General features: G+C 56.5%; 1 protein-coding gene across 1 annotated transcript in view; it reads right to left on the reverse strand.

Moving 5' to 3' along the window:
- The window catches only part of INPPL1 (inositol polyphosphate phosphatase-like 1), a 12887-nt gene extending 1284 nt beyond the window's left edge, over positions 1 to 11603 (reverse strand). The window contains exons 1-26 of the mRNA XM_014540375.1: positions 11525 to 11603; positions 10646 to 10791; positions 10161 to 10311; positions 9810 to 9930; positions 9422 to 9562; positions 9090 to 9183; positions 8893 to 8982; positions 8606 to 8704; positions 8341 to 8491; positions 8146 to 8252; positions 7709 to 7811; positions 7426 to 7622; positions 6996 to 7113; positions 6212 to 6308; positions 5831 to 5969; positions 5637 to 5736; positions 5460 to 5548; positions 5117 to 5198; positions 4911 to 5000; positions 4274 to 4387; positions 4045 to 4133; positions 2574 to 2661; positions 2334 to 2489; positions 2016 to 2094; positions 1779 to 1919; positions 219 to 929 (exon numbers count right to left, since the gene is read on the reverse strand). Coding sequence (XP_014395861.1) covers positions 219 to 929; positions 1779 to 1919; positions 2016 to 2094; positions 2334 to 2489; positions 2574 to 2661; positions 4045 to 4133; positions 4274 to 4387; positions 4911 to 5000; positions 5117 to 5198; positions 5460 to 5548; positions 5637 to 5736; positions 5831 to 5969; positions 6212 to 6308; positions 6996 to 7113; positions 7426 to 7622; positions 7709 to 7811; positions 8146 to 8252; positions 8341 to 8491; positions 8606 to 8704; positions 8893 to 8982; positions 9090 to 9183; positions 9422 to 9562; positions 9810 to 9930; positions 10161 to 10311; positions 10646 to 10791; positions 11525 to 11603 — 3572 coding nt within the window. The remainder of the gene's footprint in view (positions 1 to 218; positions 930 to 1778; positions 1920 to 2015; positions 2095 to 2333; positions 2490 to 2573; positions 2662 to 4044; positions 4134 to 4273; positions 4388 to 4910; positions 5001 to 5116; positions 5199 to 5459; positions 5549 to 5636; positions 5737 to 5830; positions 5970 to 6211; positions 6309 to 6995; positions 7114 to 7425; positions 7623 to 7708; positions 7812 to 8145; positions 8253 to 8340; positions 8492 to 8605; positions 8705 to 8892; positions 8983 to 9089; positions 9184 to 9421; positions 9563 to 9809; positions 9931 to 10160; positions 10312 to 10645; positions 10792 to 11524) is intronic.
- Positions 11604 to 13673: the final 2070 nt, after the last annotated feature.

Here is a 13673-nt window from a genome sequence, read left to right on the forward strand (position 1 = left end):
ACGGGCACGGGCATGGAGCCTGAAGAAATAGGGCATGTCAGGGAGAGCACTGAAAGACAGCCACATTCTACCACATGTCCTGGGGTGGAGGGAAGGGAGGCAAGGACTGGGGCTAACCCATGTCTCCCAACTCCCCAGTGCCCAGCTCAGGATAGAGGGGACACCGCTAAGTGCTGAACGGTGTAAAAGGACACCACAGGCCAGGGACAAGCACACACCTCCGGCATACACAGCCAGCCACCCCTGGTCCACACACCTCCTCTGCCAGGTCCTCCTGGATGCTCTCTCGGATGCGAGGTGGAGGGAAGCTGAGCGGCCGGCCATAGTCTGAGGGCAGTCCCCGGGGTGGCTGCAGCTCCAGGGGGCCTGGCAGGAGCACTGAGCGGCCAGGCCCAGCAGGAGCGTAGTCCACCTCACTCAGTGTCTTGGCCATCTGCAGCACCGAGCAGGAGCGATCGTCCCCACTGGCTACCTCACCCAGGAAAGTGCTAGTGGGTGAGGGGCCTGGGGGCAGTGGGGGTCTTGGATGGGCCTTAGGGGGTGGTGGGCCACGGGCCTCACCCCCACTGCGACCCCGGACCACTGGCCCTGGCAAAGGATCCAGGCTTGGAGGCAGGAAGATGGCCGAGTCTGGCAGTGGTGGGGGTGGAAAGTCTGGAGGGGGCAGTGTACCCCCGGGCTCCTCATCTGATGAGCTCCCCTCTCCCACACGGGGAGGCCGGTGGCGACCAAGCTGTGGAGCAGGCACTGTGATGGCCACCTTGTTCTTGGTGGCAGGTGGGACAAGGGCCCTGGCAGGCGGAGGTGGCTCTGGGGGCAGCAGCTGGTGTGGGACCCCTTCAAGGACGTAGTAGGCAGGGTTATTGAAGCTGTTCTTGGGCGGAGGAGCCGCCACCCCTTCAGGCTCTGGAGCCCCCTCTGGCTTCAACCTGGGTTAGGGAGCAGGATAACTAAGTCAGGACCCAGAAACCCAAAGTGAAGGTAGTGGGTGAGGTAGCAGGAAAACCAGACTGGGAGTCAGGAGACATGTGACCTTGAGCATATCACTTTCCCTCTCTTGAGGCATCTGAGTCTGACCTACTGAGGACTCTTGCTCAGGAATTCAAGTTGGTTTTACACAAACCTGGCGATAAAACCAAGATGAGTGATAACAGCTGAAGCTGAGTGAAAAAGCACCCCCTGGACCTCGGAGTTTTTAGTTAAGTGCAAGCAACAATTGGATGTAATCACTTTCCCAAGGTATGATCCACAGAACACTGTGGGTATTAATAGTTATTGTGTGGAAAAGAAGTTTCCTGGCCTGTTAAGTTTGGGAAACTATATTCAACAAAGTTGAAAAAGGGTTTCCTTCCTGTCCACATGCCTAGAGCTTTGGCTAATACTGATGTGCACTGGGAATATCTAAGAAAAGAATCTAGCAAGAACCGTTTCTCAGACTCGCTTGATCACAAACCCGTTTCCAGGGGGCACTACGGAACAGTGAGTGCTCCACAGAGCGCGCAGAGGGGAGCCCGAGCTGAGGCGTGTGCCTTCTCCACACAGGAGGCTCAAACGAGCTCTGTTTACGTGGAGGGAGCTGTTGCAGAAACCATTTCTCAGGCAGAACTGAGAGGAAAAGCTGACTGTGCTCCCTTTGACTCAGAGAGCCACACCTAAGGGAGCCTGGCTGGCCAGAGTGGCCGTGGCGTAGGGCCATGGGGCAGCAGAGCACCCAGGCAGCAGACAGTCCCCAGGCTGGTGCTGAAAGCCAAGCACAGTGATGGATGAAGTTCTCTCACCTGGGGGTCAAGGGCTCCTCCCGGGGAGTAGCTCGAGGAGGGGCTGGTGGCCTCCCAGTTGGTGGTGGTTTCTCTGGTTCTTCGAATAACTTGGACAGTGGGCAGAAGGCCTCTGTGGGGGCTGGCTTTCGGCTCCCTGACCTGCCAGGGGTGCATAGGGCAGGAGAGATGAAGTAGGGGCTGACCAAAAGCCCCCAGGCACCCCTTCACATGACACCCCACACGGCCCCAGCTCACCTGGGCTCTTGGCTGCCTCGGGACACAGAGGGGGCTTTGCCCTTTGTTCCTGCCTCATCCTTATCAATGCTGATCCACTCTGGGGGAGAAAGGGAGCGGGGACTCAGAGGGGACTTGGGGTCCTGGCACCCATTGACCTTCCAGCCTCTACCCAGCTACTCCTCAGGGCAGGCCCTCTCCCAGCCATGGCTGCAGAACTTCCAAACACTATATTCCAGGGATTCCAACATGCTCTCCCCACACCCCTGGTCCTTTCCTCCTAGGCCTACCCACACCACCTCATCTCATGCCCCACAGCCCTCCCAATGGAGCCCCCACCGTAGAGTCGCTCACGGGTGCCCAGGCGCTCTGTGGGCACCCGCACCTTCATGGAGCCACGGATGTTGCCTGTCTCCTCGCCACGGTGGGACAGGAAGGTCAGGAACTGCTGGGCCGTGCTGCCAATCATGGACTTGAGCGCCACCACACACTCCCCTGAAAGGGCAAACCAACAAATTGCCAAACCTTTCTAGGGCCCCGTGTGGCTTCCTATGCTCCTTGGCACCCCTCACCCCTCACCATAGGACTCATAGCCATCCATGGACTTCACTGTGAGCAGGAGGTGCTGGTCCTGCAGGTACTCGATGTCGGCCAGAATGGGCTTGAGCTGCGGAGCGGAGAAGCCCAGTGAGGAACAAAGCCCCCACTACCCCCTCCTGCCTGACACCACTCACCCCTACCCTCAGGCTCATGCATGATCACTGCAACTCAACTCTTAAGGAAAGAACCCAAATCCTTAATGTAGAAGACACAGCCCTAAACGGGCCTTTCATAGCACTTAAAAGCATTGTAACTAATTAATTTTCTGCATCCTCAATGGCCAACATAGGACCTGACATTTAGCAAAGGTTCAAAAAGTAATGATTAAACAAATGAACAAACTGTAACTTGGCCCCAAATGAAGCAAACACCCTCTCCTCACTCATGCCCACCCCTGACCCCCTGACATGCACACAGACGCATGTGCTCTGCAGGCTCTGCCTGCCCTCCCAGGCCAGCCCTGAATGCGCTCCACTGCACCCTCTCTGCCCTCACCCACGAGCCCAGGCCCTGCCTGCAGCCTTACCGTGGGCAGCTGGCGTGAAGACCACTGCACTTTGAGGAAGTTGATGTTATCACTGCTCTGGGCATCGTTCTCAAAGCTCTTCTTGTACTCTGGGGTGGAGGTGGGGAACACCCATTAAGTACCACTTCCTGGCTACCCTTCCCCCTAACTAGGGTAGGGGGCTAACTGCTCTGGGCACATCTGGCCTCCCTTGCCCCTTGGCCCACTCCAGCCCTGGGCCCCTTCTGACCCTCCAGGCAGGTGGAGTAGAACTCAATGAAGAACTTGGTGCGGCTGGCCGTTTTCACAATGGCCTCGATGCTCTCAAACTCAATGTAGGCCTGGTCTGAAGTCTTTGAGAGCCCTGAGGGGCAGAGAGCGGAAGGAAGACAGGAGGGCTGAGAAGGTGACAGGAGGAAAAGGACAGAGAGACTGAGCCCTGGAATAGGAAGTCAGGGGCCCTGGCAGGGCAGGAGGAAAGGCCAGGAGGGGCCTCCTCAGTCCCAACAAGCCAACAGGGAGTGAGACCCTAATGCCCAGACCCTAGATCAGAGCAGACACAACTCAAGGATGAGAGATCATCTAAGAGGTGCTGGGGACCAGAATGCCTCAGGGATTGCCCGCCAATAATCCACCACACCATCAAGCACATTCAGGGGCACACACGTGGCCCCAGGTAGATAGCCACTCACACATATACACACATACTCATGGGCATGTACCTCTTACGATGACCCAGGGAGACAGACACCCTCACACATCATATTTAGAAACATTCCGCATGTACGTGTACACACACACATATATTCGAGCCCATGCACATCCCAGGTCTCCACACATGTGCTCTGCAGGCTCTGCCTGCCCTCCCAGGCCGGCCCTGAATGCGCTCCACTGCACCCTCTCTGTGCCCTCACCCATGAGCCCAGGCCCTGCCTGCAGCCTTACCGTGGGCAGCTGGCGTGAAGACCACTGCACTTTGAGGAAGTTGATGTTATCACTGCTCTGGGCATCGTTCTCAAAGCTCTTCTTGTACTCTGGGGTGGAGGTGGGGAACACCCATTAAGTACCACTTCCTGGCTACCCTTCCCCCTAACTAGGGTAGGGGGCTAACTGCTCTGGGCACATCTGGCCTCCCTTGCCCCTTGGCCCACTCCAGCCCTGGGCCCCTTCTGACCCTCCAGGCAGGTGGAGTAGAACTCAATGAAGAACTTGGTGCGGCTGGCTGTTTTCACAATGGCCTCGATGCTCTCAAACTCAATGTAGGCCTGGTCTGAAGTCTTTGAGAGCCCTGAGGGGCAGAGAGCGGAAGGAAGACAGGAGGGCTGAGAAGGTGACAGGAGGAAAAGGACCGAGAGACTGAGCCCTGGGATAGGAAGTCAGGGGCCCTGGCAGGGCAGGAGGAAAGGCCAGGAGGGGCCTCCTCAGTCCCAACAAGCCAACAGGGAGTGAGACCCTAATGCCCAGACCCTAGATCAGAGCAGACACAACTCAAGGATGAGAGATCATCTAAGAGGTGCTGGGGACCAGAATGCCTCAGGGATTGCCCGCCAATAATCCACCACACCATCAAGCACATTCAGGGGCACACACGTGGCCCCAGGTAGATAGCCACTCACACCTATACACACATACTCATGGGCATGTACCTCTTACAATGACCCAGGCACACAGACACCCTCACACATCATATTCAGAAACATTCCGCATGTACGTGTACACACACACATATATTCGAGCCCATGCACATCCCAGGTCTCCACCTGTGCCCCCCAGACGTGTGCTACAGCCACAAGCATATCCAGAATAGTCACCTTTCTTGGAAATGAACTGAGAGGTAACTCCAACCTCAAATGTCCCAAACACGGGGGAGTGATCGCTGGTGACAATGTCATCAGTGCAACCTGGGGAGGGGGATAGGAATGGGGGCTCAGAGAAAAGCTGTGTTCCCACTTCCCAAAGCAGAGTCAGGACAGCGACTACCCAGGATCGCCCATCACCCTTTCCGTGAGGCTCTGACCATAGGAATTGCAGATGATGTGGGTCTCAGGGTAGGATTTCCAGAGAATCCGGTCACACCATGAAGGCACGTTGGTCCGGACCTGGGCAGGGGATGGCAGCATGGTCAGGGACAACAGCTAGGAAATGCTCAGCACAAGCCCCCCCACCCCCCAACTCCCAGAGCTGATGAGGCCCCACATCCTTCCCCTTGGATCCTCACAAGACCTAGTATTACCCCTACAGCCTCAGAGGGAACAGAGCACTGGAGTGGTAACTGCAGATGCCTACGCCCTTGACCCCACAAGCACTCTTGATTCACTGCAGCCCTAGGGTCCTAAGGCACACCTGTTCTCCTCACTCACCCCAGTTGGCTTCTGCTTATGCCAGGCATATGTGTCCCGGGAACCTCGCTCGTAGCGGTAGGTGGGCGGGAAGGAGATCTCCTCTTCACCTAGGGAAGGCAGGGGACAGGCTGGGGTCAGGGCTCAGGGATATCACAGATCTCTGGCCCTCAGACCTCCTACTTGGCCCACACTCACTGAATCGGAGGAAGACCTTGTGCTTCTCCCGCTCCAAGTTGAGCTGGTCCACCCTGAGCAGGGGCTCAAACTCCTTTCTGCTGATATAGTTCAGGATCTCCTGGGGTGGGGACACAAAGGCTGAAGACTGTCCCTCTGAGCCAGAGCCCGAGGTGAGAGCCCATCTGACCCCCAGCCCAGCCACCTGCTCGCACCTGGATATCCATGTCCAGACGGTAGTTGAGGTCCCCAAACCAGAAGAGGTGAGTGAAACGCAGAGAGATGTCAAAGGCACTGAGCTGGCGGTCGCCCAGAGAGAGCAGCCGCAGGATGTCTAGGTAGTTCTGGTTCCGCCTACAGTGAGGATGGGAGGAGGTCCCCAGGGTCAGGACTCAGGGACAGGCAGAAAGGTAAGAAGTCTCTGGGGTCAGGGATGGGGTAGGGATTAGGGTCCCTGAGGAAAGGGGGGTCTTGAGTTGGGATAAGGGAGAAGGTGGTCTCTTGGGACAGGGTCATAAGTAGGTCATGGACTGGGATATGGGAGAGGGAATAGGCCTCAGGTGAATTAAGGGATGGGGGTGAAGGCACCCGCTCACCGGGCAGTCTTCTCATTTCCCGAGGTGAGGTGGCAATTCACAAAGCCAAATGAAGTGCCATTGAACATGAAGGAGACGCCCACAGCCCCCTTGTTTCCTGTCAGGACATCAAGAAAAAAAGGCCTGAGTCACCCTTAGAGGACTCCCAGCTCCCCCCCTGAAGCAGCAGTGAGAAGGTTCTCCCAACACGCCCCACCCACACATTTGAGGAGGTAGGCAGGCCACTGAGCACACACCCACACCTTCCCTGGAGATCCACGTGGGGCACACACGAGGATGGACTGAGTCTGTCTGCATGTGTGAGCAGAGCCCCTGGAGATCACAGGTGATTCCAAGGGTGAAGCTGCAAGGACCTACAGATTCTGGGCAGAATCTACCCTGGAGGAGCCCTGGACTGCAAACCAACAGACCTGGGCACTATGCCAGGCTCCACTGCATGCAACCTTGAACAGATCACTCAACCACTCTGGGCCTGAGTTTTATCATCTACTAGAGGCCCTGTGCATGAATTCATGCACAGGTGGGCGGGGGGGTCCCTTGGCCTGGCCAGTTATTGGTGGTCAGTGCGCGTCATAGCAACCGGTCAACTAGTCGCTTGGGCTTTTATATATATAGGTGAAATGGAGATAATTATCCTGGCCTGCCTTCCTGGTGGGGCCAGATGAAATTTAGAATAGGAACATACTTTACAAAGTTCAAAGAGTTCCATATATGGAAAAGCTGAGACCACCCAAAAGGGGAAGATCCTGGGCTGGAGAGGAAGCAGGAGGTCCACGCTGCTCACCCAGAGTGTTGGCAATGCCAGTCTTCACGCTGGAGGTACTGACATGGCTGATGCGGTTCTCGTGCTCTGGCTTGACCAGCACAGCCACCTTGATGTTCCACAGGGACTGCATGGCAATCTGGGTGGAGAGTACAGAGTCACCTCTGTCCTGAGCTGGGCCACTGTCCACTACCCCCTCCCAAACAGCCCATACTATATCAATTGTTCTGGCAGGCACAGGATAGGAAAACTTGCTATTTTTTTTTTCCTGAGGGGCAAAAGAGAATCAGCGCCTCCCATATCATGAAGGACTCAGGTTAAATCTCATAAAGGATATGCCCATGGGCCAGAAGAACAGCCAGTCAAGTTGTGTTCCCAGGGTCACCATAAGGTCAAGCAGGGTAGTTTGGGATGGTTGTGAGAGGGGATTGCACAAGATGACCCCCCTCACCGGGCGGTAATCCAGATCTGTGAGCTCCTTGAGGCCCCCGCGTAGCAGGTCCAGCCATTCTCGGTCACACACCGAGTTCTCCTGGGTCCCAAAAACATAGATGTCATGGGGTATGGCAACTGTGACCTCATCCAGGGTCTTCCCCAGTCCCTTCGATGTGAACCAAGATGTCACATTTTTCGGAGGAGGCACACTTCCTGGAGGTGGAGGGGATGGGAGTGGTCAGGCCCCTGCTCTGGGGCCATTTCTCCCTCCCACCTCGGCCCCTGCCCGCAGGCCTCACCCATGTTCCAGGTGCCTATGAAGACAGAGATCATGTCGGGCTCATCCTGCTTGGAGTGCTTGTTCTTCATGAGCTGTAGCAGCTGGCAGAAGGCCTCCCGCTTCTGGGGGAACAGCAGCCAGTAAGAAGCAGGTGAGCAGCCAGGGAACCCCTCCTTCCAGGGATACTCTGCTAGGTAAGCAGGTACCGAGAGAGGAGGGGCATGCCTGTCTGGTGCACCACTATATAGTCCATGCATATAATAGGTGCTCGATAAATGTTCATTGAATGAGTATTTAAATCTACCCTCAGGCCACCCACTCTCCATACATGTACTCTCTGCCCTGTCAGACCCACCCTGCCAGGAGGGATGACAGGCCTATATCATGTGTTCCGTCTCTTCCCATTCCCTGGAGACTCCTACAGCCCCCAATGACCTGGCCCAATCTGCTGCTCACCCGGGCACTGACAAAGATGAAGTCCTTGCGCTGTGTCCGGTCCTTCTCCTTCTCAAACACGACACCCAGCTTGTTCTGGACACGCTGAGACTTAATGAGCTGGCGGACTAGGGGATGGAGAATGAGTCACACTGGCCTATGTACTGAGGCCTGGGGCTGCCCTGTCCACCCCTCCCAGTTTAGGCCCTGGCTCACTGCGGTCATGTGTGAAGGTTGTCCAGTCCTCCTGTGAGTCTCGCTGTCTCCGTAGCAACACCAGCCGCCCGCCCTCGACATCCACGCTCAGCGTGAACTTCTGTGATTTCCCAATCTTGGTCAGATCGCCCAGGGTCACATCCAGCTTCACCTGCAGGCCAAGAGGTAAGGAGATGCTGAAAAGACCTCGGGGCAGGCAGCAACCCCTTCACCTCCAACTGTCCTTTGACCCATGAGACCCCAGCTGGCACCCTCTGCAATGTACCTCAAAGGCCTGCACAGGGATGGTCTTGGCCTTACGTGTGCATGGCTGCAGTGGAGCCGGGGGTGCTGTGGAACTTATGTCCTGAAGGGCCTTCAGGGCCTGGAGAGGGCAAGGGCAGGGCAAGGTCAGGGAACATAAGAGGACAGAGGACAAGGTCAGAGGGCTGCTCCTGAGAGGGGCATGATAGAGGTGCCCCTAAACTGTAATTTCAGGCTTCAGATCAATTAGGCCAATGGGAGTGGTTAGGAACCGGTGGGTGAGGGGTCAGAGGTCAGGAGTCAGGCCACCTTCTTCTGGATGCCCGACAGGAAGTCCTTTAACACTGACAGTTTCAGCACCAGGCTCTCTAGTTCCTGCTCCCCCGTCTGTGGTGGGTTCTGCAGTGAGAAGGAATAAGTCTTGTACATGAGGCCACCATGCAGGAGGTCCCCAACTCAGCCCCAGAACATGAACCCATTCCCCAAAGACGTTCCCACAACCCCACCTGTTGCTGCAAAAGGCGGGTCACCATGGGTGAGCTCTGCTGGTCAAACACCTTGGACAGAATTTCCAGGCCAGACAGGACCTTATCCACCTCACTAGGGGAGACATCAGGTCAGAAGAACTGCCCACCCCGATTCGGGTACAGGGAAGGGGGGCTTCAGCCTCCACCATGAGGATGCAAGGGTTCAGGTGAGGAAAAGTCAGGAGGCAATGACTGGTTCCCTGTTCAGGGCCAGAGGTCAGAGGTCAGGGCATCTGTGCAGCAGGGGAGAGCAGGTGAGGACAGGTCAGAGGGGTAAGGGTGCAATGCATGGTGTTGGATGTCCCAGGTACCTGTGTAGCCTCCGGCATGAGGTGGCAAGAGTGCGGGTGAGGTGGGGCAGGTTGCTGGCTCCACTCCGAACAGCCTCCAGGTCCAGCCCGTAGCTGCCCTTCAGGTACTCATGCGAGACAGTGCTCAACCCATTGGGAGCACTTGGAGGAGGGGTTAAGAAGTCAATAGAGGCCTTGCTGACCCTGTCCCAGCACCCCTACCCTATCCCTACAGGAGACAGTACTATTGACGATCAGAGTACCATGGATCAGGGTATCTGTCTCTGGGGCCGAGATGGGATGGGGGCCCCTAGGGGTGAGGCCTAGAAGATCTCCCCACCTTTAGTGAGAACATAGTTCTCAGAGGAGAAAGGGACTTCCTGCTCAGTGGAGGGGATTGGGGTCTTACCTCTCAGCAGCCGGAGTTGTGGGGGTCTCAGGGGCTGGTGGGGGGCTGCTGGGCCCCACAGAGGCACAAATGCTGGTGGAGCCAGAGCGTGGGGGCAGCGGGGGCTTCTCATCCTCCCCATCTGTGGACAGGGGTCAGTGGGGCATCCATCTGGGCCTCCCACCCTCAGTGAAGTATGGGGGAATGCCATGGTGATCAGAAACTTCCGTGGAAAGGGGGTAAAGGTCCCTGGCATCATGGTTAGGGCTGGGGCTTTAAAGAAGGCAAGTTGAGAAAATGGGATGGAAAGAAGCAGGTAGTATTTGAACACGAGGCAGGGCAGGCGTTTGCACACTGCACACCGGGTGGCACCTGAGGCATCGCGGTCGTCTTGCGGGTCTGGCTCTCGCTCTCGCTCCACAGGCAGCAGCAGGGCGCACACCAGGCCCTGGTTGGGCTGGGCATACAGGCCAATGAGCTCGCCCAGGGTCTGGAAGCGGCGCACGGGCACACCCTGCGAGGTCTGCAGCCAACAAGGGTGGGAGAAGGGTCAGCCAGCTAGTCCCAGGCCACAGGCTGGAATCAAGGTCAGGGGTCTGGGTCTAAGCCAGTGATGGCGAACCTATGACACGCGTGTCAGAGGTGACACGCGAACTCATTTTTTTGGTTGATTTTTCTTTGTTAAATGGCATTTAAATATATAAAATAAATATCAAAAATATAAGTCTTTGTTTTACTATGGTTGCAAATATCAAAAAATTTCTATATGTGACACAGCACCAGAGTTAAGTTAGGGTTTTTCAAAATGCTGACACGCCAAGCTCAAAAGGTTCGCCATCACCGGTCTAAGCCCTTACCTGCACAGCCAGGAAGTCTTCTCCATCAGGCAGAATTCGATACGTGTGCACATGCTTCTGGTACCTGATAGCAAGGTGGAGGTCAGAATCTGTCACTCCCAGGCTAGAGTCTAAGCCCCAAGGTACCCTCTCCTCCTGCCACTGGACTCAACGCCAGCCCTTTCAGCTTGGCTTCCCTATAACCATTTGCCCAAGCTGTACAGGGTTAATGATGGGGGCAGTCCACATCCATCCTGCTAGTGTCACCAACAAGCAGGACCCCCCCCTCCCCCGCCCCCACCAGACCTACATAGTCTCCACACCCACCGCAGGGCCCGGGAAGTAACAGACAGCTCTTTTGTGGCCTCCACAGCTGTCTAAACAGCCCCTCTGGGCTGTGGTACCAGTCTGGGCCCCCCGCCAGATTAAGAGTCCTCAGAAGCCTGGGTAACCGCTGTTTGCATGCATGGGCAATGTGCTAACACACATGTGCCTGCTGTCTATGTTTATGTTGGTGTCTAGCTCTGCTGAAGTTGGGTGTGTCTGGGGCAGTTTTGCTGGGGAGTGTAGGGATATCATCCTGGGGATTTCTACCCCCTTCCCCAGACACCAGGAAATTGGGATGACCTAAGGGGACCCCCCCATGGTAGACCCAGGCCACTAGGAGCCCCAAACTGAGGAGGGGCGATAGGGGTGCTGACAGATGACAGCAACAGCTGAGCAGGTGACAGCTGAGCCAGGCCTGGGTGGCGAAGGCCACACTCAGTGGGGCTGGGAGACTCCCTCTGCAGCCACACCTTAGGGTAGTCTTGCCCAAGGGAGTCACCCAGACTGTGTATTAGGCAGGAGGGGGTGTTGGCTCCAGAGAGGACCAAATGCCTATATGAGAAGACCCTTTACCTTGGCCACAGGGCCATTCCCTTCCCTCAAGTGGGCCCCGTTTGAGGGCTCTCTTGGCTGCCAACCAGACACAAGCCATGCTGGTGTCTGTATGTGACTGGGTGTGTTGGTTTGTGGACTGTGGGCCTCTGTTTATAACAATAATAACATCCCATTAACTGAGCCCTGTCTCTGTGTACTTAGCACAGACATGACCTCATTAATCTTCACCTTTTGAGGCAGATATCATTATTATCTCCATTCTTTAGAAGAGGAAACTGAGACTCACAGATGAAACACAAAGCAAGTAAAAGGCAGAGCTGGGATTTAAAGCCAGGGCAGAGGCCAAGGCCTTATATCCTGGCCTGCTGATCGATCGGATCGCCTGTGCCTGCTGAGGCAGGGAAGTGTCCTGTATACATGTGGGTGTGTACACAGGTAAGCAAGTATGTTTCCGATCGCCCACCCCCAGGCTCCTGAAATGCTAGGAGTAGCCAGAGTCAGCTGGCAAAGCTGAACTATCTCCCCACAGACCCTCACCCCACCCATCTCCTCTCCTGGCAATGGAGCCCGGATTCTCCCCTCCTGGGACAATAACTTCCTCACCCAGACACAGGCCCAGCTGTCCTCCTCTCACTCAACAGCTGACCCAACACCTGCCTCCCGCCCCTCCCTAATCTGAAATGCTAGGAGTAGCCAGAGTCAGCTGGCAAAGCTGAACTATCTCCCCACAGACCCTCACCCCCACCCATCTCCTCTCCTGGCAATGGAGCCCGGATTCTCCCCTCCTGGGACAATAACTTCCTCACCCAGACACAGGCCCAGCTGTCCTCCTCTCACTCAACAGCTGACCCAACACCTGCCTCCCGCCCCTCCCTAATTAGGGGTTATGCCTCAGAGGGGGCTGGGAGGCAGGGCACAAGGATATTCATCTGCTTAGTCTGCTCCTCTTTAGTCTTCCAGGCTGAGCCGCAGACTTAGGGCATAAGCTGAGACCCAGAGCACCCCTTCCTCTTCAGGTCCACTGCCTGCCTCAGGGTTTCTCAGCCTCAGCACTACTGCGGTTTCGGACTGCATCATTCTTTGTTGTGAGGGGCTGCCCGGTGCTTGTAGGATGCTTAGCAGCATCCCTAGCTTCTACCCACTAGATGCCAGTAGCATCATCCCAGTTGTGACAACCAAAAAATGTCTCTAGACATTGCCAAAGGTCCCCGGAGGGATCAAGTCAACCCCAGTTGAGAACCACTAGCCTGGGCCAATGCACCCCCACCCCCCACCCCCCAAAGATGTGAAGAGAACAGAGAAGGGAAGGGACAGAGGGATGGAGGTTTGGGAGAGCTCATGGGGCCAAGGAGAAACATAACTAGATCTAAACAAAGCTGCCGTGTGGCTCCCCACTCACCACCTCCCACCCCTGAGGCTCATAGAAGCCTACCCAGTGTCAGACCAAGTGGTGTGGGGGCAGCTCAGGGAGAAGACTCCAAAAACTAAAAGTGCAAACTCACCTCAACACCACCGCCACCTACGGCGGATGGGTACAGCCACAGGGCCAGGCCCACCCAGAGAGGTGCCAAGTCTAGCCCCACACTCAGCACCCACAGTTCAAGGCTAGGGCAGCCGGGAGCCAGAGCACACACACTCACTCATTGATTCATGAAATAATGGCATGGCCCCACACAGCCTCACCCTCTTCTGGACACCACCCTGCCCCCTAGCCCCAGCCATACACAGCCAGGCAGGCCCCAACCTCAGTCCGGGGGCACAGCAACGCCCCCTAAGGGAGCTGCTGACCATCCTCATACACCCCATCAGTCCCTCTGCCCCCAACTCCAACTACGCCTCTACCTACCTCTCAGACACCCCATCTCTGTAAGCAGCACTGCACACAGCCATGCAATGCATATCCTCATCCTCTAGCTCCTTCTCTCTGGAGGGGTGCCTGAGGGGGTCTGACAGAGACCCCCTTGCATTTTCCCTCCTTACAGCCACCCTGGCAGCGGGTGGGCACTTGCTCTGCTTCTTCTCCCCCAGACACACAGCGGCAGGAAGGAAGTGCGCCCGGCATCCTTCCTCGGCCTCAGCATACAGCCAAGGCCCCACTCTGGGGGGCGCTGGCGTCCACCGTCCCGAGCCCTCCCCACACCCTCAAGGAACCCCAGCCCGCGCCCCC

The sequence above is a fragment of the Myotis brandtii genome, unplaced genomic scaffold (genome assembly GCF_000412655.1).
Source record: "Myotis brandtii unplaced genomic scaffold, ASM41265v1 scaffold244, whole genome shotgun sequence".
Lineage (NCBI taxonomy): Eukaryota > Metazoa > Chordata > Mammalia > Chiroptera > Vespertilionidae > Myotis > Myotis brandtii.